General features: G+C 31.0%; 1 protein-coding gene across 1 annotated transcript in view; it reads right to left on the minus strand.

Moving 5' to 3' along the window:
* The window catches only part of sptbn1 (spectrin, beta, non-erythrocytic 1), a 96,191-nt gene that overhangs the window by 67,552 nt on the left and 12,190 nt on the right, over positions 1-16,449 (minus strand). The window contains 1 exon segment of the mRNA NM_001365192.2: positions 3,112-3,263. Coding sequence (NP_001352121.2) covers positions 3,112-3,263 — 152 coding nt within the window.

Below are 16,449 nucleotides of genomic sequence, written 5' to 3' on the forward strand. Positions count from 1 at the left end.
GGCCAACACATTAATAAGCTCACCAGAAACGTGTCTGATTGGTTTAATACATCAGCACTATTAGAAACAACAACAAATAAAAAACTATGAAAAAATTAAATAATTAAATAAAAAAGGTAAAATAAATCTAAATATTTAAAGATGTCTAATGCAAAATAATAAAAATGTAATAGCAATACATATTTTTTACAAATAAAACTGTTAATATATTTTCATAAAATTAATATTCAAATATTGAAATGGGCAAATATCAATTAGAATTATATTTGAATCTAATTTATAATTAGAATTATGTACATTTTCATAAAGTCTAAAAATGAAATAATCTTGAAAATTCTTTTTAAATAGAATAATTTCATGTAAAATAAAAATATAATCGAAATGATATATTAATATTTAATGCAAATATAAAAAAATAATAATTAAAAACCTTTAATTGTTTATAATTTTTACAAATAAAAATATGTATATTTTCAAATATTTAAATGGATAAATTTTATTTACAATTATAATAACATAAAATGAAGCGAATTGTACATTTTTAAAAAGCATAAAATTTGATAATCTTGAATATTTTTTCAAATAATAAAAATGTATTATAAAATGAAAAATAAATCAAAATAATATTTAGATATTTATTGTAAATATAATTAAAAAGTAAAAACAAACAAAAAAATGTCAAACTTATATATTTTTACAAATAAAACTATTCAGATTTTTTTATATTTAAATGGACAAAATTTTATTAATATTATTTTTAATAATATTTAATTATAATAACATTAAAATGAAGTGAATTGTAAATTGTCCAAGTATAAAAATTCCAAAATATTTATAATTTTATTTATATGTATAATATAAATAAGTACTTGAATACTAATTATTTTACAAAATTAATAATTTTTTATAATATTTATAATATAATGTAATATACTAATAATATAATATTATAATAATACAACATAACATAATATATACTGGGAAACCCTCAAACACATTCACACACACTTATACACCATGGCCAATTTAGTTCATTCAGTTCCCTTCACTTTCTATTTGCAAAAACCTATTGAATTTTTTCCTCCCTTTAATTTCACCCAGTGCCTGTTTTCACCAGGTTAGTGAGATTCATACTCTCTCGCTCAATATCCATTTAGTTTGGTTCGGATCACAGATGTCAAACGCTTTCCATCTGTGTTGTTGTTGTGATGGGCAGCTGAGATAGGCAGACACAAATAATGCTCTCTTCACATTTAACAGCCTATTTTCTCTTGCTGAGTCTCTGCCCAGGAAAAGAAGTGTTTCAGGCAATTAGATGACGCATGAGTTTAATCGCCTCAGTGAAAGCAAAACCACTGAGCTCTACACATCCAAACCAAACACCACTCCTAAACACAGAGATTTCAATAGCAGAATCACGAGCAGACATCAAAGTCAAAGTAAAGAGACATCAGAGAAAGACAATATAGTAACCAAGCCAGGCTCATTGGAGATATGTGCCCAGGGCTACATTTTTGAAAACCAAAAATGTATATACCCTGCATTATATGCTTTCTATCACCAGCTGTTGCATAGTTCAATCTATCTCTGTCTATTCTATCCATCCATCCATCCATCCATCCATCTATCTATCTATCTATCTATCTATCTATCTATCTATCTATCTATCTATCTATCTATCTATCTATCTATCTATCTATCTATCTATCTATCTATCTATCTATCTATCTATCTATCTACCGATCCATCCTTCTATCTATCTATCTATCTATCTATCTATCTATCTATCTATCTATCTATCTATCTATCTATCTATCTATCTATCTATCTATCTATCTATCTATCTATCCATCCTTCTATCTATCTATCTATCTATCTATCTATCTATCTATCTATCTATCTATCTATCTATCTATCTATCTATCTATCTATCTATCTATCTATCATCTATCTATCTATCTATCTATCTATCTATCTATCTATCTATCTATCTATCTATCTATCTATCTATCAACCGATCCATCCTTCTATCTATCTACAGATCTATCTATCTATCTATCTATCTATCTATCTATCTATCTATCTATCTATCTATCTATCTATCTATCTATCTATCTATCTATCTATCTATCTATCTATCTATCTATCTATCTATCTATCCATCCTTCTATCTATCTATCTATCTATCTATCTATCTATCTATCTATCTATCTATCTATCTATCTATCTATCTATCTATCATCTATCTATCTATCTATCTATCTATCTATCTATCTATCTATCTATCTATCTATCTATCTATCAACCGATCCATCCTTCTATCTATCTACAGATCTATCTATCTATCTATCTATCTATCTATCTATCTATCTATCTATCTATCTATCTATCTATCTATCTATCTATCTATCTATCTATCTATCTATCTATCTATCTATCTATCTATCTATCTATCTATCTATCTATCTATCTATCTATCTATCTATCCATCCATCCATACTACAGTATTATACTATATGCAAATAAGGCCAGAGCACTTGTGATGACATCAGGACACACCAGTCTCTCTCTGGAACTACATAGTCGATAGGTCGCAGTTTCATACAAAACTAGAGTATTATACTATATGCAAACGAGGCCACGCCTATTGTGATGCCAACAGGACGCACTAGTCTCTCTGGAAATAAATAGTCGATAGGTTGCAGTTTCAGACTGTACTAGAGTATTATACTATATGCAAATGAGACCACACGCCTTGCGTTGACATCATGACTCACCAGTCTCTCTCGGTAACTATATGGTGTGAAGGTGGAAGTTTCGGACCGAACTAGAGTATTATACTATATGTATACAAATTAGGCAACACCCCTTGTGATGACATCAGGACTCACTAGTCTGTCTGCGGAACTATATAGTCGATAGGTCACAGTTTTGGGTCGAGCTCGAGTATTATACTATATGCAAATGAGGCCACACCCATTATAATGACATCATGACTCACTAGTCTCTCTCTAGAACTATATAGTCAATAGGTCGCAGTTTCGGACAGAACTTGAGTATTGTACAATATGCAAATGAGGCCACGCCCCTTGTAATGACATGAGCACTCACCAGTCTCTCTCCGGACAGGACCTCCAGCAGTTTGATGAGCATCCGTCCATCCCGCAGGTCCATGTAGAGATCGGTGATCCTGCAGGACACGCGGGCTAGGTGTGAGTTCACCCATTTAGTGAAGGTTTTCTTCTGCACGGCCTCACGCTCATCTGCAGGAGCACAAAAGAAGAGGATTAATAATAATAATAATAATAATAATAATATTTATTTTACATTTTATTTGAGGCACCTTCTGCTTAGTCCATTTATTCAACAGGGGTTGCCACAGTGGAATGAACCGCCAACTTATCCAGCATGTGTTTTACAGCTGATGCCCTTACAGCCAGGGGCGGACTGGCCATCTGGCAATTCTGGCAAATGCCAGAAGGGCCGGACCAATTTTTAAATGTGGGCCGGTCAGGTTTTTTTTTTCTTGTTTTTTTTTAAATATGTATTGTTTTTACGTGCAGGCAGCTTTTATCTCTTGCTAGATGTGATATTATGATGTTGATAAAAAATAATAATAATAAATAATAATAATATTAATAATAAATGTTAAACATTTGGCCAGATCGGCGACGGCCGCCTGATTTTAAGATTGGCCGACCCAATCCGAAGTCACCCGGACGTTATCAAAATCCGGCAAGAATGTCATATTATTTTACCATCTGTACACCAAAATAAATACTGAATGTGCGTGTTCGTGGGTGGGGCTGTGTCGGTGTGGTAATGTGGGCTGGTGTGGCTACAGTGCCAGGGCTGAATTTTTGTCCCAGTCCGCCCCTGCTTACAGCTGCAACCCAGTACTGGGAAACACCAGTACACACTCATTCACACACAGACCCTCATACACTATGGCCAATTTGGTTTATCCATTTCCTCTATAGCGCATGTGTTTGGACTGTGGGGGAAACCGGAGCACCCGGAGGATGCCAACACCATGCCAACAGGGGAAGAACATGCAAACACCACACACAAAAGACAACTGGACTAGGCAAAACTCTTATCAGCGACCTTCTTTCTGTGAGGTGACCATGCCACCAAAAAGTGTAATAACAATACCATAAATTTTGAATTAAAATAACTATTATTATTCAAATATGAAAAATAAACATTTATTTTAATAAAATAAGTATTTTTAAGAATATTGATAATATTGTAAACATGAAAAAATATTTTTATATAATAATAATAATAATAATAATAATAATAATAATAATAATAATAATAGAAATAATAATAATAAATTTGGAAAAAATAATAATTTATTATTAAATATTATTGAAAAGTTTTTATAACAAAGGCAAATTAAATAAAAACAATGCTATTATAGTTTTTTTAAACATATTTAAAACTGAACAATCATCATATAAAATAATTACAATTATTAATCCAATTTGAAATATTTTAAAATAAATAATATTTTTTACATTTTATTATAATAAAATGTTCAATAATTTAACAAACAAAATAAAAAAAATTATTATTCATGAGCTAAAACGTAATACAAAATGTTAAATATAAATAAATGTTAATAATTAAATATATTTAATACTATTTTATTTAATAACCAACTTAATAATAATACAATTATTAAAAAACATAGTAAAATAATTTACAATTCTATATTTTAAAATAATATAATAACAAAATTACTTAAATAAAAATGTAACTATATAAACGGGACTCTATTTCCTGTTACCACAATACACAAAATCATCATATATTTCCGTATTGTTTTCTGCTGCTGAGAAATAGACTTTACCACAGAAACCTGCATTTTACACATGCTAAATTTAGACTGGTATGAACTAGATCTTGCAGGACGAAAGGAGGTCGTTGTAATGGTCCGCAATCATTGCAACATTTCCCCCAGAAACATTCCTCAACTCCAATCATTGCTCTTGGATGAAGAATCAAATGTTTTAAAAACTTCTCCATGAAGCCACACATTCACCCATGTCGCAACCTGAAACTCCTTCCCTCGCATACCAAACCATTTTTACTCCTTTAGCCCATTTCCAAAATCTCTCCCATAACTCATGCACGGACTAACCAATCAAACATTGGGAAACAATGCAAAGGGGGCGGCGGCCTTGTTTATTTATGCATGTCAGCAGGGGTCAACAGTTCAAAATACGAGCATTTATTTATAATCCTCCCAATTTTCCTGTTATTGCATTCCTGACGGGCACAGACGCAAGTGTCTGCTTCAATTGTTCTCCAGCGTCTGCGGACACCAGACGTTTTCCAGGATGACCGTCTGGAAGAGCGAGATCCAGAGAATAGAGGCAGAGGTGGAGTGACACACACTGACCCCAAACACAACAAACAGAGGAAGAAGAACATCTGCCAGAGGACAAAACACACATCTACAGCTGCTGGAGCTCAGAGATGACCCTCACTGACCCGCAGAGGACACAATACACACTATACACTACACTACTGCACTATAGGTGGACAAACACACACACACATCTAAAGCCGCTGGAGCACAGAGATGACCCTCACTGACCCTTAGAGGACACAATACACACTATACACTACACTACTGCACTATACACTACACTGCTACACTACATGTGGACAAAAACACACACATCTAGCCGCTGGAGCACATAGATGACCCTCACTGACCCTCAGGACACAATACACACTATACACTACACTACTGGACTATACTGCTGCACTATACACTACACTACTGCACTATACACTACACACTGCACTATACACTACACTACTGCACTATAGGTGGACAAACACACACACACACACACACACACACACATCTACAGCCGCTGGAGCACATAGATGACCCTCACTGACCCTCAGGACACAATACACACTATACACTACACTACTGGACTATACTGCTGCACTATACACTACACTGCTACACTACATGTGGACAAAAACACACACATCTAGCCGCTGGAGCACATAGATGACCCTCAGAGGACACAATACACACTATACACTACACTACTGCACTATACAATACACTACTGCACTACAGGTGGACAAACACACACACACACACACACACACATCTACCACTGCTGAAGCTCAGAGATGAGCCTCACTGACTCGCAGTGGTCACAATACACACTATACACTTCACTATTGCACTATACACTACACTACTGCACTACAGGTGGACAAACACATACACATCTACAGCTGCTGGAGTTCAGAAATGACCCTCACTGACCCTCAAAGGACACAATACACACGGCACTATACACTACACTGCTACACTACAGGTGGACAAAAACACACACATCGAGCTGCTGGAGCACATAGATGACCCTCACTAACCCTCAAAGGACACAACACACACTATACACTACACTACTGCACTATACACTACACTAGTGGACTATGCACTACACCACTGCAGCGCTATACACTACTTAAAAATTTACTATACACTACTACACTATACTATACACTACACTACTGCAAGGCTACACACTACAATACACTATAGCACTGCACTATACACTACACTACTGCATTACATACTACACTACTCCATTACACACTACACTACAACACTATACTATAATACAGACTACACTACTACTGCACTGTATACTACAATACATGATAGCACTGCACTATACTCAGTAACATATACTCTCCCATGCGCGCCCACACACACACACACACACACACACACACACACACACACACACTTAAAAATATTCACATGCACCCATATATACAGTACATATACATAAATACACACACACACGCAAATATATACCCTCCCATTCCCACATGTACACACACATTTACAAACACGCACATACACCCACATATAGAGTATATATGCATAAACACACACACACACACACACACACACACAAATGATAAATATTAAATTATTTGCATCTGTTATGATTCTTACTCAGACAGATTTCGTCTTCAGTTCAAACTCAACACAATTCCTCTGTTCAGACACACACACACACACACACACACACACACACACACACACACACACACACACACACACACACACACACGCAGAATCACAGTAATGTACTCCTGCCAAACCACAACATTTCTGAATGCATGTTTTTCCTGGATGAGCAAAAGACGACATATTTCAACACAGTCAGCAGAAGAACAGATCTCTTCATGCTCTTTTCTTGACTGTTTGATTTCAAGACTTAAATATCAGCATGTGTTTATAATTACTCGAGTGTAGAGCTGAAAGAAGATTCGTTTTATCAGTCAGATACATTTTTTTGGCATTTCTACAGATTATTTAACATGTGAAATTAAATCCGGGAAAGACATGTGGTACGGGTGAATTGGGTAGGCTAAATTGTCTGTAGTGTATGAGTGTGAATGAGTGTGTATGGATATTTCCTAGATATGGGTTGTGGCTGGTAGGGCATCCACTGCGTGAAACATAGCCAGGATAAGTTGGGGGTTCATTCCGCTGTGGTGACCCCAGATTAATAAAGGGACTAAGCCGAAAAGAAAATGTATGAATGAATAAACAATAAAATAAAATGAACCAATAAATAATTAAATAAAAAAATAAAATGATTAAATTAAATTAAATTAAAAAATAGATAAATAAAAATTAAACAAAATAAATAATAAAATAAAAATATAAAAAATAAAATAAATAAATCAACTAAATAAACAAATAAATAAAAAAATAATTAAATTAAATTAAATTAAATTAATTAAAATTAAAATAAATAAACAAAAATTAAATTAAATTAATTAAATTATAAAATAAATTATAAATTTAACTTAAATGAATTAAAACTATTAAAAATAACTGACAAAATAATAATAATAATAAATGAATAATTAAATAAATAAAATATTGTACAATTAAAAATAAATAAAAATAAAATAAATAACTAAAATTATTAACAATTAAACAACTAATTGGATTTAATTAAACAGCAACACAAGTCTTACAAATACACAGCTAAATTAAAACAAATAAATTTTCCCCCATGCAAATAATTCTCAATAAAATAAAACATTTGGCATAATACATGAAGCAGCAGTTTTAATTAAATAAATAAATATTGATGAATGATAATTATGCGCATTATAAAATATAAAATGCAATAAAAACAAAACAATAGCATAAAATAAACAACAATAATATAAACTACATTAATTTATTACTCTTAAATTAAAATAATTATTACTGTTAATCAATAGTTAATTAATTAATTATCTTTTTAAACAACAACAATAATAATAGAAACAATAACAAATGTTTGCATTGTAGCATTACTTTCGTGCTAGCCGCTAGTCAAACTTAAACATTTAACCATCTTTATATCTTGAGCAATAAGTGAAAACATGCTGATTATTATCAGAAACTAATAAAGATATTAAAGCAGTGTGTATTTATTCCAGCTGTGTGTGGCTGTACATCTCTGATGAAGCATGACTGTGTTTGTGAGTAATGCCAGTCAACGCCACTGAACGCTGCATATTAGCGGATGCTCAGAGGATTGTGGGAAGGAAAGACAATGGCAGCAGTGTTTCTGCTCTCGCTCTGCAGAAACCGCAGGAAAAACGCAGGAATGCAGAAACTTCTGGAGTAAAAAACACCCGCAAAACCCCAATCAATGAGTTTACGCCTACACTAATACCTGCTGGAGTCTATATATCATGGCTATATCTAAACTAATACTACTAATAATAGCAAAAAAGTATCAATTTAATTAATTTAAATTATTTAAAACAGTATTTTGTATTTATTATTAATTTAAAATGTATATTAAATTAGAAAATGTATATAATATTAAATAATACTTTTTTTAAATGTATTAAATTATTCATTATTATTACATAAATAAAAATTATTAAATTATTTAATATTTTAAAATAATTATAATTACATTAAATTGTATTTATTTATAAAATTATTGTAATTAAACCAAAGGGTTCTGACAATATTTCAGTGATGACTTTAATAACAGAAAACAAACACTTTTCTTTAATGAATTAAAATTATTTGAAATCATATTTAACATTTATTATTATTTTAAAAAGTTCTAATAAATTAATTAAACTTAGTTATTACTAAATTAATTGTATAAAATTATTAATTATTGTTAAATGATTAATTATAATTATTACATTGTAAAAAAAATTATATAATAATAATTACATTAAATTGTATTTATGGTGACATTAATAGCAAAAAAAAATTTAAATAATTAATTACAATTGTGACACGGTGGCTCACTGGTTAGCACTACGGCCTTACAGCAAGAGGGTCGCTGGTTCGAGTCCCTGCTGGCTCAGTTGGTGTTTCTGTGTGGAGTTTGCATGTTCTCTCCATGTTGGTGTGGGTTTCCTCCGGCTGCTCTGGTTTCCCCCACAGTACAAACACATGCGCTATAGGGGAACTGATTGAACTAAATTGGCTGTAGCGTGTGTGTGTGTGTGTGTGTGTAGGAGTGTGTGTGTGTGTAGGAGTGTGTGTGCGCGTGTTTCCCAGTACTGGGTTACAGCTGGAAGGGCATCCGTAGTTGGCTGTTCATTCTGCTTTTGGAGACCCCTGATGAATAAAGGGACTAAGCTGAAGAAAAAATCAATAAATTAATTAATTAAAATGATTTAAAATTAAATTTTACATTTATTTATTTTTTAATGATTAAATTAATAAAATTATTAATAAAATCAGGAACTTATTTCACATCTTGTAAAAAGAGACACACTGTAATAGGTCCCCTTTAATATGTTTGTAGGCCAGTAGCTGAAAGTCAACTGAACAGCAGCTGACATTGAGGGCAAACGGCATCGAGCCGCTGAGTCTGTTCAGATAAATCAATACTGGAGTCTGGATTGGAGACCAGAGAGACGATTCATGTCTGTTTATTCCTATAAGCAGAAACTCAGCGCAGGATGAGTTTTAATTCACTTTAACCTGACAGAAACAAACCAAATCACCACAGATAATGAGCCACTCAGATATTCTCAAGAATTGCACAAACATGATTTTTTAACTTTTTAAACACAATTAAAACATTAATTTTTCATGCATCTGACAGTTTTGGCTTTTCATAATGTTTTTTTTTTTCTTACAAAATAAAAATGTAGATGTTTTTTAATTGCACTTTATTATAATGTATTCGTATACGTCAGTTATTATGGTCAGTTGTAAAGTCTGTTTACTCACAATTAGTTTATTTGTCCTACTTTGAGACATATATCTCCAATTCTGCATAAGTTTTTTAATATCTGTATTCTGAAGGTTTTTACACAGGGATATATACAGTTGAGGGCATAATTTTTCACCCTCCTCTGCATTATTTATTTACTTTCAAACATTTCTCAAATGCTATTTAAGCAAGGAATTGAGCACACATTGTTTTGCATCTTATAAACACAATCAAGCCTCAAAGGTCACCTATGGTGAAAAATCTACTTTTCAAGCTGTTTGGACAGACGTGTGTGTAGGTATAGTGTATAGACCATCATACTGGGGTGATGTAAACACACAGTCCATTTTCTTTTCAATTTAACAACATAAAAACGGTGGACCAATTGGAGCGGTTTGCAGACCGACCGCAACTTGATATAGGAGTGCGGTTCCCCCACCCACCAATATTGATTGACAGGCGCATTACCATATCCTCAGTTTGTTGTTGCCAAACACAAGCTGCGTCCCAAATGGCACACTATACACTATGCACTCATGCACTATGTACTTATGCACTTACACACTCAACAGGATAGTATATGTATGTAGTGTTGTCCCAAATGGCACACTAATGTTTTTTTACTAAGCGGTAATTCAAACCGTTTCCCTGATCACGTTTGACGGTCGCCAAATCAGTGAAATAAACAACTGAATTATCAAATAATACCTGCCGTGAGTGTTGCCGCATTCACCATCGGGAGGCGCTATAATCACTCTCGTAGGAGAATTTTGCCTTCACCATCCAAAATAAATAAAGTTATCCAACATGTGCGCCCGATAGCTCCGCCCCTTCTGCTACATAAGCAAACCTGTGGTCGTTGAGTGCGTGAAGTGTCCATCATTACACACTTCATTTTAGCGGCTGAATGAGTGCATCATCCGGGTTATTAAAGTGCACTTATTATCTTTAGAGTTTTCAGTGTGAACGCACTACTTACACTATTTATACTACAAAATGGCGTAGAATAGTGCATAAGTATGCGATTTGGGACGCAGCTACAGAGCAGGGGAGCTCTTGGCTCCGCCCTCTTGTTACGTTGGGCAGGTAGTCGAAACTAATTTTCATGTGAAGCAACACACCCCTAAAACAACGAGCTGTGTACACGCCCCCAACATTACACTTTTCAACACATTATAATAAAAAAATCTGAACCGTGTTTTGAACTGAACCTAATACTGGCACACTCATAAATACCATAATACTAATATTAAATCTTATCAAAGGGGTAAACTAGGTGCCCTTTAAAATTACATTCTGGACCACACCTTTAAAGGCATTTTAGGGTCAATATTATTAGCCCCCTTAAGCAATATTTGTTTTGGATAGTCCACTGAACAAACCACTGTTATACAATGACTTGCCTAATTACCCTAACTTTAACCTAGTGAAGCCTTTAAAGGTCACTTTAAGCTGAATACTAGTGTCTTGCAGAATCTCTAGTCAAAGATTATGTGCTGCCATCATGACAAAGAGAAATCAGTTAATATATTTAGAAATTAGTTATTAAGTAAGTTCAGAAATGTGCTAAAAAAATCTTCTTTCCGTTAAACAGAAATTAGGCATTAATATAAAAGAATTCACATTGAACAGCAGGGCGAATAAATCTGACATGTGCATCATTTACGGTAATATAAAACTATTTTTTTCCTAAACATTTTTCTGATTGTTATGAAGTGATATATATCCTGTGTAAAACATTTAACCCTAATATGTAAAAAAAAAAAAAAAAAAAAAAAAAAAAAAAAAACAACTACAGGTGGTTTGTCAAGCCCACTCACCTAAGTTAAGCACGCTTAAATACACACTTAAATGCAAAGTTTTACGTACAGAGAGATTTAAAATTATAAAAGTTATCACAATAGTCAACAACAACATCGCATATTGCATATTTTCCCCGTATTGAGCAGTTTTGAATGATAATTGTGATGTCTGAGAGCCTTTTGAATGATATTTGTGATGTTTGAGGAGGTTTTGAATGGTGATGTTGTAGGATGTTTGTGTGGTCGAGGGAGTTTAGCGAATGTTGATTTGTTGGTGTTTCCTGCAGCCTCCAAATCTTTGTTTGCTGAGCTGAAAACAAACCCACCCTGCATCCTGACACGCAGATATCATTGTCTGAATAAATCTCATCAAACCACCAGAACAAAACGCAGAGCTTGCAGAATCACTCATTCACGTATATCACTTTTCTGAAGTTTGGAGGTGGATATTTACTCTTCAAGAGTGTGCATATTTCAGTAAAAATACTGTAAAATTGTGAGAGTTTTTTTTTTTATTCAAGATAAATGTTTAGTATGTGAATGTATTGTACATTAGAATTTATTCCTGTGATGCAATTCAGAATTTTCTGCATCTTTACTCCAGTTTTCTTTTGTCCACTGTCAAATGAAACTTTAGAATTCATTATAATGATTTGATGTTCAAAAAAAAAAAAAAAAACATTTATTACAACATTAAAACATTAAAAATGTTTAATTAATTTAGTTGTTTTATATTTAATTTTTTAATATAGTGTTTGATTGAAAATTAATAATTAGAGGAGTTTAGAGGGGATTTTTTTCTTTGACATTTGTGACATAATTAACAAATAATTTGTTTAATCAAATTCTTTTGTAATTAAATGAATTAAGAAATATTTGCACTGTGATTATTTTCATGATATTGAAGCACATTAAAAATATAAAATTGAATAAAATGTACAAAAAATTGTATAATAAAAATATAAATTCTACATATTATATTTACAGCAACTAAATAATAATAAAAAAATGGCCATCCTGTAATTTTAATATTTGTTATGAATTCTTTACACACAGCTTAAGTATAGGATCTTTTTATAATAAATAATGAAATGAATATTTTGTTATATTTACATTTTGTTATGGTAAATAAATATTTTTATATTTTGTTAAGGCAAATAAATCTTTTTAATGGGAATATCTTTTAATTATAATTTATTCCTGTGATGCAGTGTTGATTTTTATGCATGATTACTGCAGTTTTCAGTGTGAAATTATCCTTCAGAGATCATTAACATACACGGATTTGATTATCAAAAAACGGTTTATGATTTTGATGATTTCTTTTACATTTGCGACACAAAACACTAATATTTTGCTAAATATTTTTTTTGTAATAATATAAATTTAGGAATGTTTGCATTATGATTATATTATGCAAATTCTAAATATTAAATTTGAAAAATTAAATATACAAAAACAATTATACAATTAAATGAACACATGAAATATTGTATAATGAAAATATAAATTCTACATATTATATTTACAGAAACTAAATAATAATTTATTCGAGCTTTTTTGTTAGCCCATACTTTAATATTTATTATGAATTCAATACACAGAGCTCAAAATCTTTTTAATAATAATAATATTAATAATAATAATAATAATAATAATATCATCATTCATATTTGTTGAGGTAAATGTTTTCAATGTGAATTATTTTTTTAAAAATTTATATTTATTCTTGTAATGCAATCCTGCATTTTTTTCTGTCGCACGAACATTGAGGAACAATTAAAAATATGAAATAAAATTAAATACAGTTTGTGCAAAATCAAATTCATTATATTAAACACATAAAATTTATCATTTATAAAAACTTTTTTATTATTATTATTATTATTATTATTGTTTGAGCTTTTATGAATCAATTTGAGCTTTACTTTATTTAATCTCCATGGCCTTATTTCAACCCTCAATTTGACTTTTTGGTATAAATTCATTAAACAGAACTCAAAAACTTCATCTATTAATAATTATAATTATTATAAATATCATTATTAGTATTATAATATTAATATAATATAATATTAATAATTTTTAAAGAAACTGTTAAACAATTTGCTTTTAAAAATCAGGAACGATCAAAGGAATTATTTTTATATAAAGTTTAACATCATAAAAGTCCTTAAACTCACTTTTAAACACTTTTATTCTCACTTTTGAAGCATTTACTACATCCTTACACAATAAAAGTATTCATTTTAACCTCAGAATGATCCAGTTCAGGAAAACATCCATCTATATACATCACAGCCAGTCTACACGAGCTCTTCCAGCCCATAAACATGATTATGAAATATCATTCCTCCTCAGTCCAGCCGTCTGAATGTGAATTCCAGTTAAATGAAAAAGCACAGACACACATTCCTATGAACTTATCTGTGAAATGGTGCTGTTCTCCAGAGAAAAAATGGCTGAGTTATTCATAAAACTGGAGAAGGTCAAATCTGGGGTCACATAAAAATCAGATAGGCATCCCACAGATCACTGAAATAACCAGAAATATAACGTTAAGGATGAAGGGAAAGTTCACGACTAACTTTAAACGTCCTCATCATTTACTCACATCCAAGTAGTTGTAAACCTTTGAATTTCTTTCTTCTGTTTTCTTTCTTTCTTCACTCTATGTAAAAAGTGAGTAAACCTGCTGCCTTAAAAGTGACTTAAACAACTGAGTAAACCCTTTGTAACTTATTATAATTATGCACACAGATCATTCATCTAAAAATTCACATCCAGAAGCAAAAATACTATCTAAGTCAATGGCTGTTTTATCCAGCATTCTACAGAGTATCTTCATTTGTGTTCAATTGAAGAATGAAACTCAGACAGGTTTGGAACAAGAGGCGGATGAGGAAATGGTGACTGTTCATTTTTGGGTGAAGTGTCCCTTTAAGAAAGCTGGACTGTGAGTGTCTGATTGATCCACTTCCTGTGGCGTCATCAGAAAGGAATTTCTGGACTTCCTGTGTGGACGAACAGCGGCTCACAGATCTCTCATTCAGCAAGAAAATAAAAAAGCATCAGCTTCAACACCTCTGACTGAAAACAGCACAATAACACTGTGCATCTGAACCCAGAGCGGTTTACATGAGCACCGGCACAAACACACACAGACCCATGTATTTCTGGTGCAAAAGGTTATTGAGCAGGAAAGATTTTAAGGTGGGGTTTGATTTTCAATTTTGGCTTTTCTTTCAAGGAAAACAAAAATAATGAAATAAAATTAGAATTAAAAAATAATTAAATTAAATGTATAAATAAAAAATGTATAAAATTAAGAATGTAAAAATAAAATAGAATAAAAACTATAAAAAATAAAATAAAATAAATGTATTAAATCAAATAAAAAATAAGTAAATAAAAAATAAATTAAATGTAAAATTTAAAAATAAAATAAAAAATTAAATGTAAAAAATATAATAAAAAATTAAAATTTAATTAAATGTATTCATTTAAAAAAAAACAAATAAATAAATTGTAAAAATAAAATAAAAAACAAAATAGAAATGTATTAAATTAAATTAAGTTTTTTTTATAAATAATAAAATAAAATACTACAAAAATGCATAATTTATATGCATAAATAAATGTATAAGTTAGTAATAAAACATAAATCAGTGGGAGCACATCAAGAATAAAAGAAATATTCAAAATTAATCAAAAAATCGTGTGTGTGTTTATAATTTTGTACATTTATTTAAGACAAAAACGAAAAAGCAGCAGTTATTTTTAATATGCAGGTTTTTTATGAACAAGTTTTTCGCTAGTAATTTAACAAGTATAAATAATTGTAAATAGCCTTATTTTAAATTGTTTCAATATTATTAGTTGTCCTTTTTGCAGTTATACAAATATATAAGAGCAAATAAATAATAAAAGGTTTCAGAATTAATAAAAAATGTTATTGTCTCTGTGTATATATGTATATATAAATCTAATATTACTTTATGATCTGTTTGATTATTATTACAAGTATTTGTAATTAATTAAGAGAATGAAATAAGAACCGAAAAAATAAGAAAATGGTATACACATATATAATGTTTTTATTTAAATAAAACATTTTGCCATGATGACATTAAATCCTATAAGTTATTCTGCAAGATACTAGTATTCACCTTAAAGTGACATTTAAAGGCTTAACTTGGTTAATTAGGGTAAAGTTAGGGTAATTAGGCAAGTCATTGTATAACAGTGGTTTGTTATGGAGACAATCCAAAACAAATATTGCTTAAGGGGGCTAATAATATTGACCTTAAAATGGGTTTAAAATAATTGAAAACTGCTTTTATTCTAGCCGAAATAAAACAAATGAGACTTTCTCCAGACGAAAAAATATT

Source organism: Danio rerio, chromosome 11, assembly GCF_052040795.2.
Source record: "Danio rerio strain M-AB ecotype USA chromosome 11, GRCz13ab, whole genome shotgun sequence".
Taxonomy (NCBI): domain Eukaryota; kingdom Metazoa; phylum Chordata; class Actinopteri; order Cypriniformes; family Danionidae; genus Danio; species Danio rerio.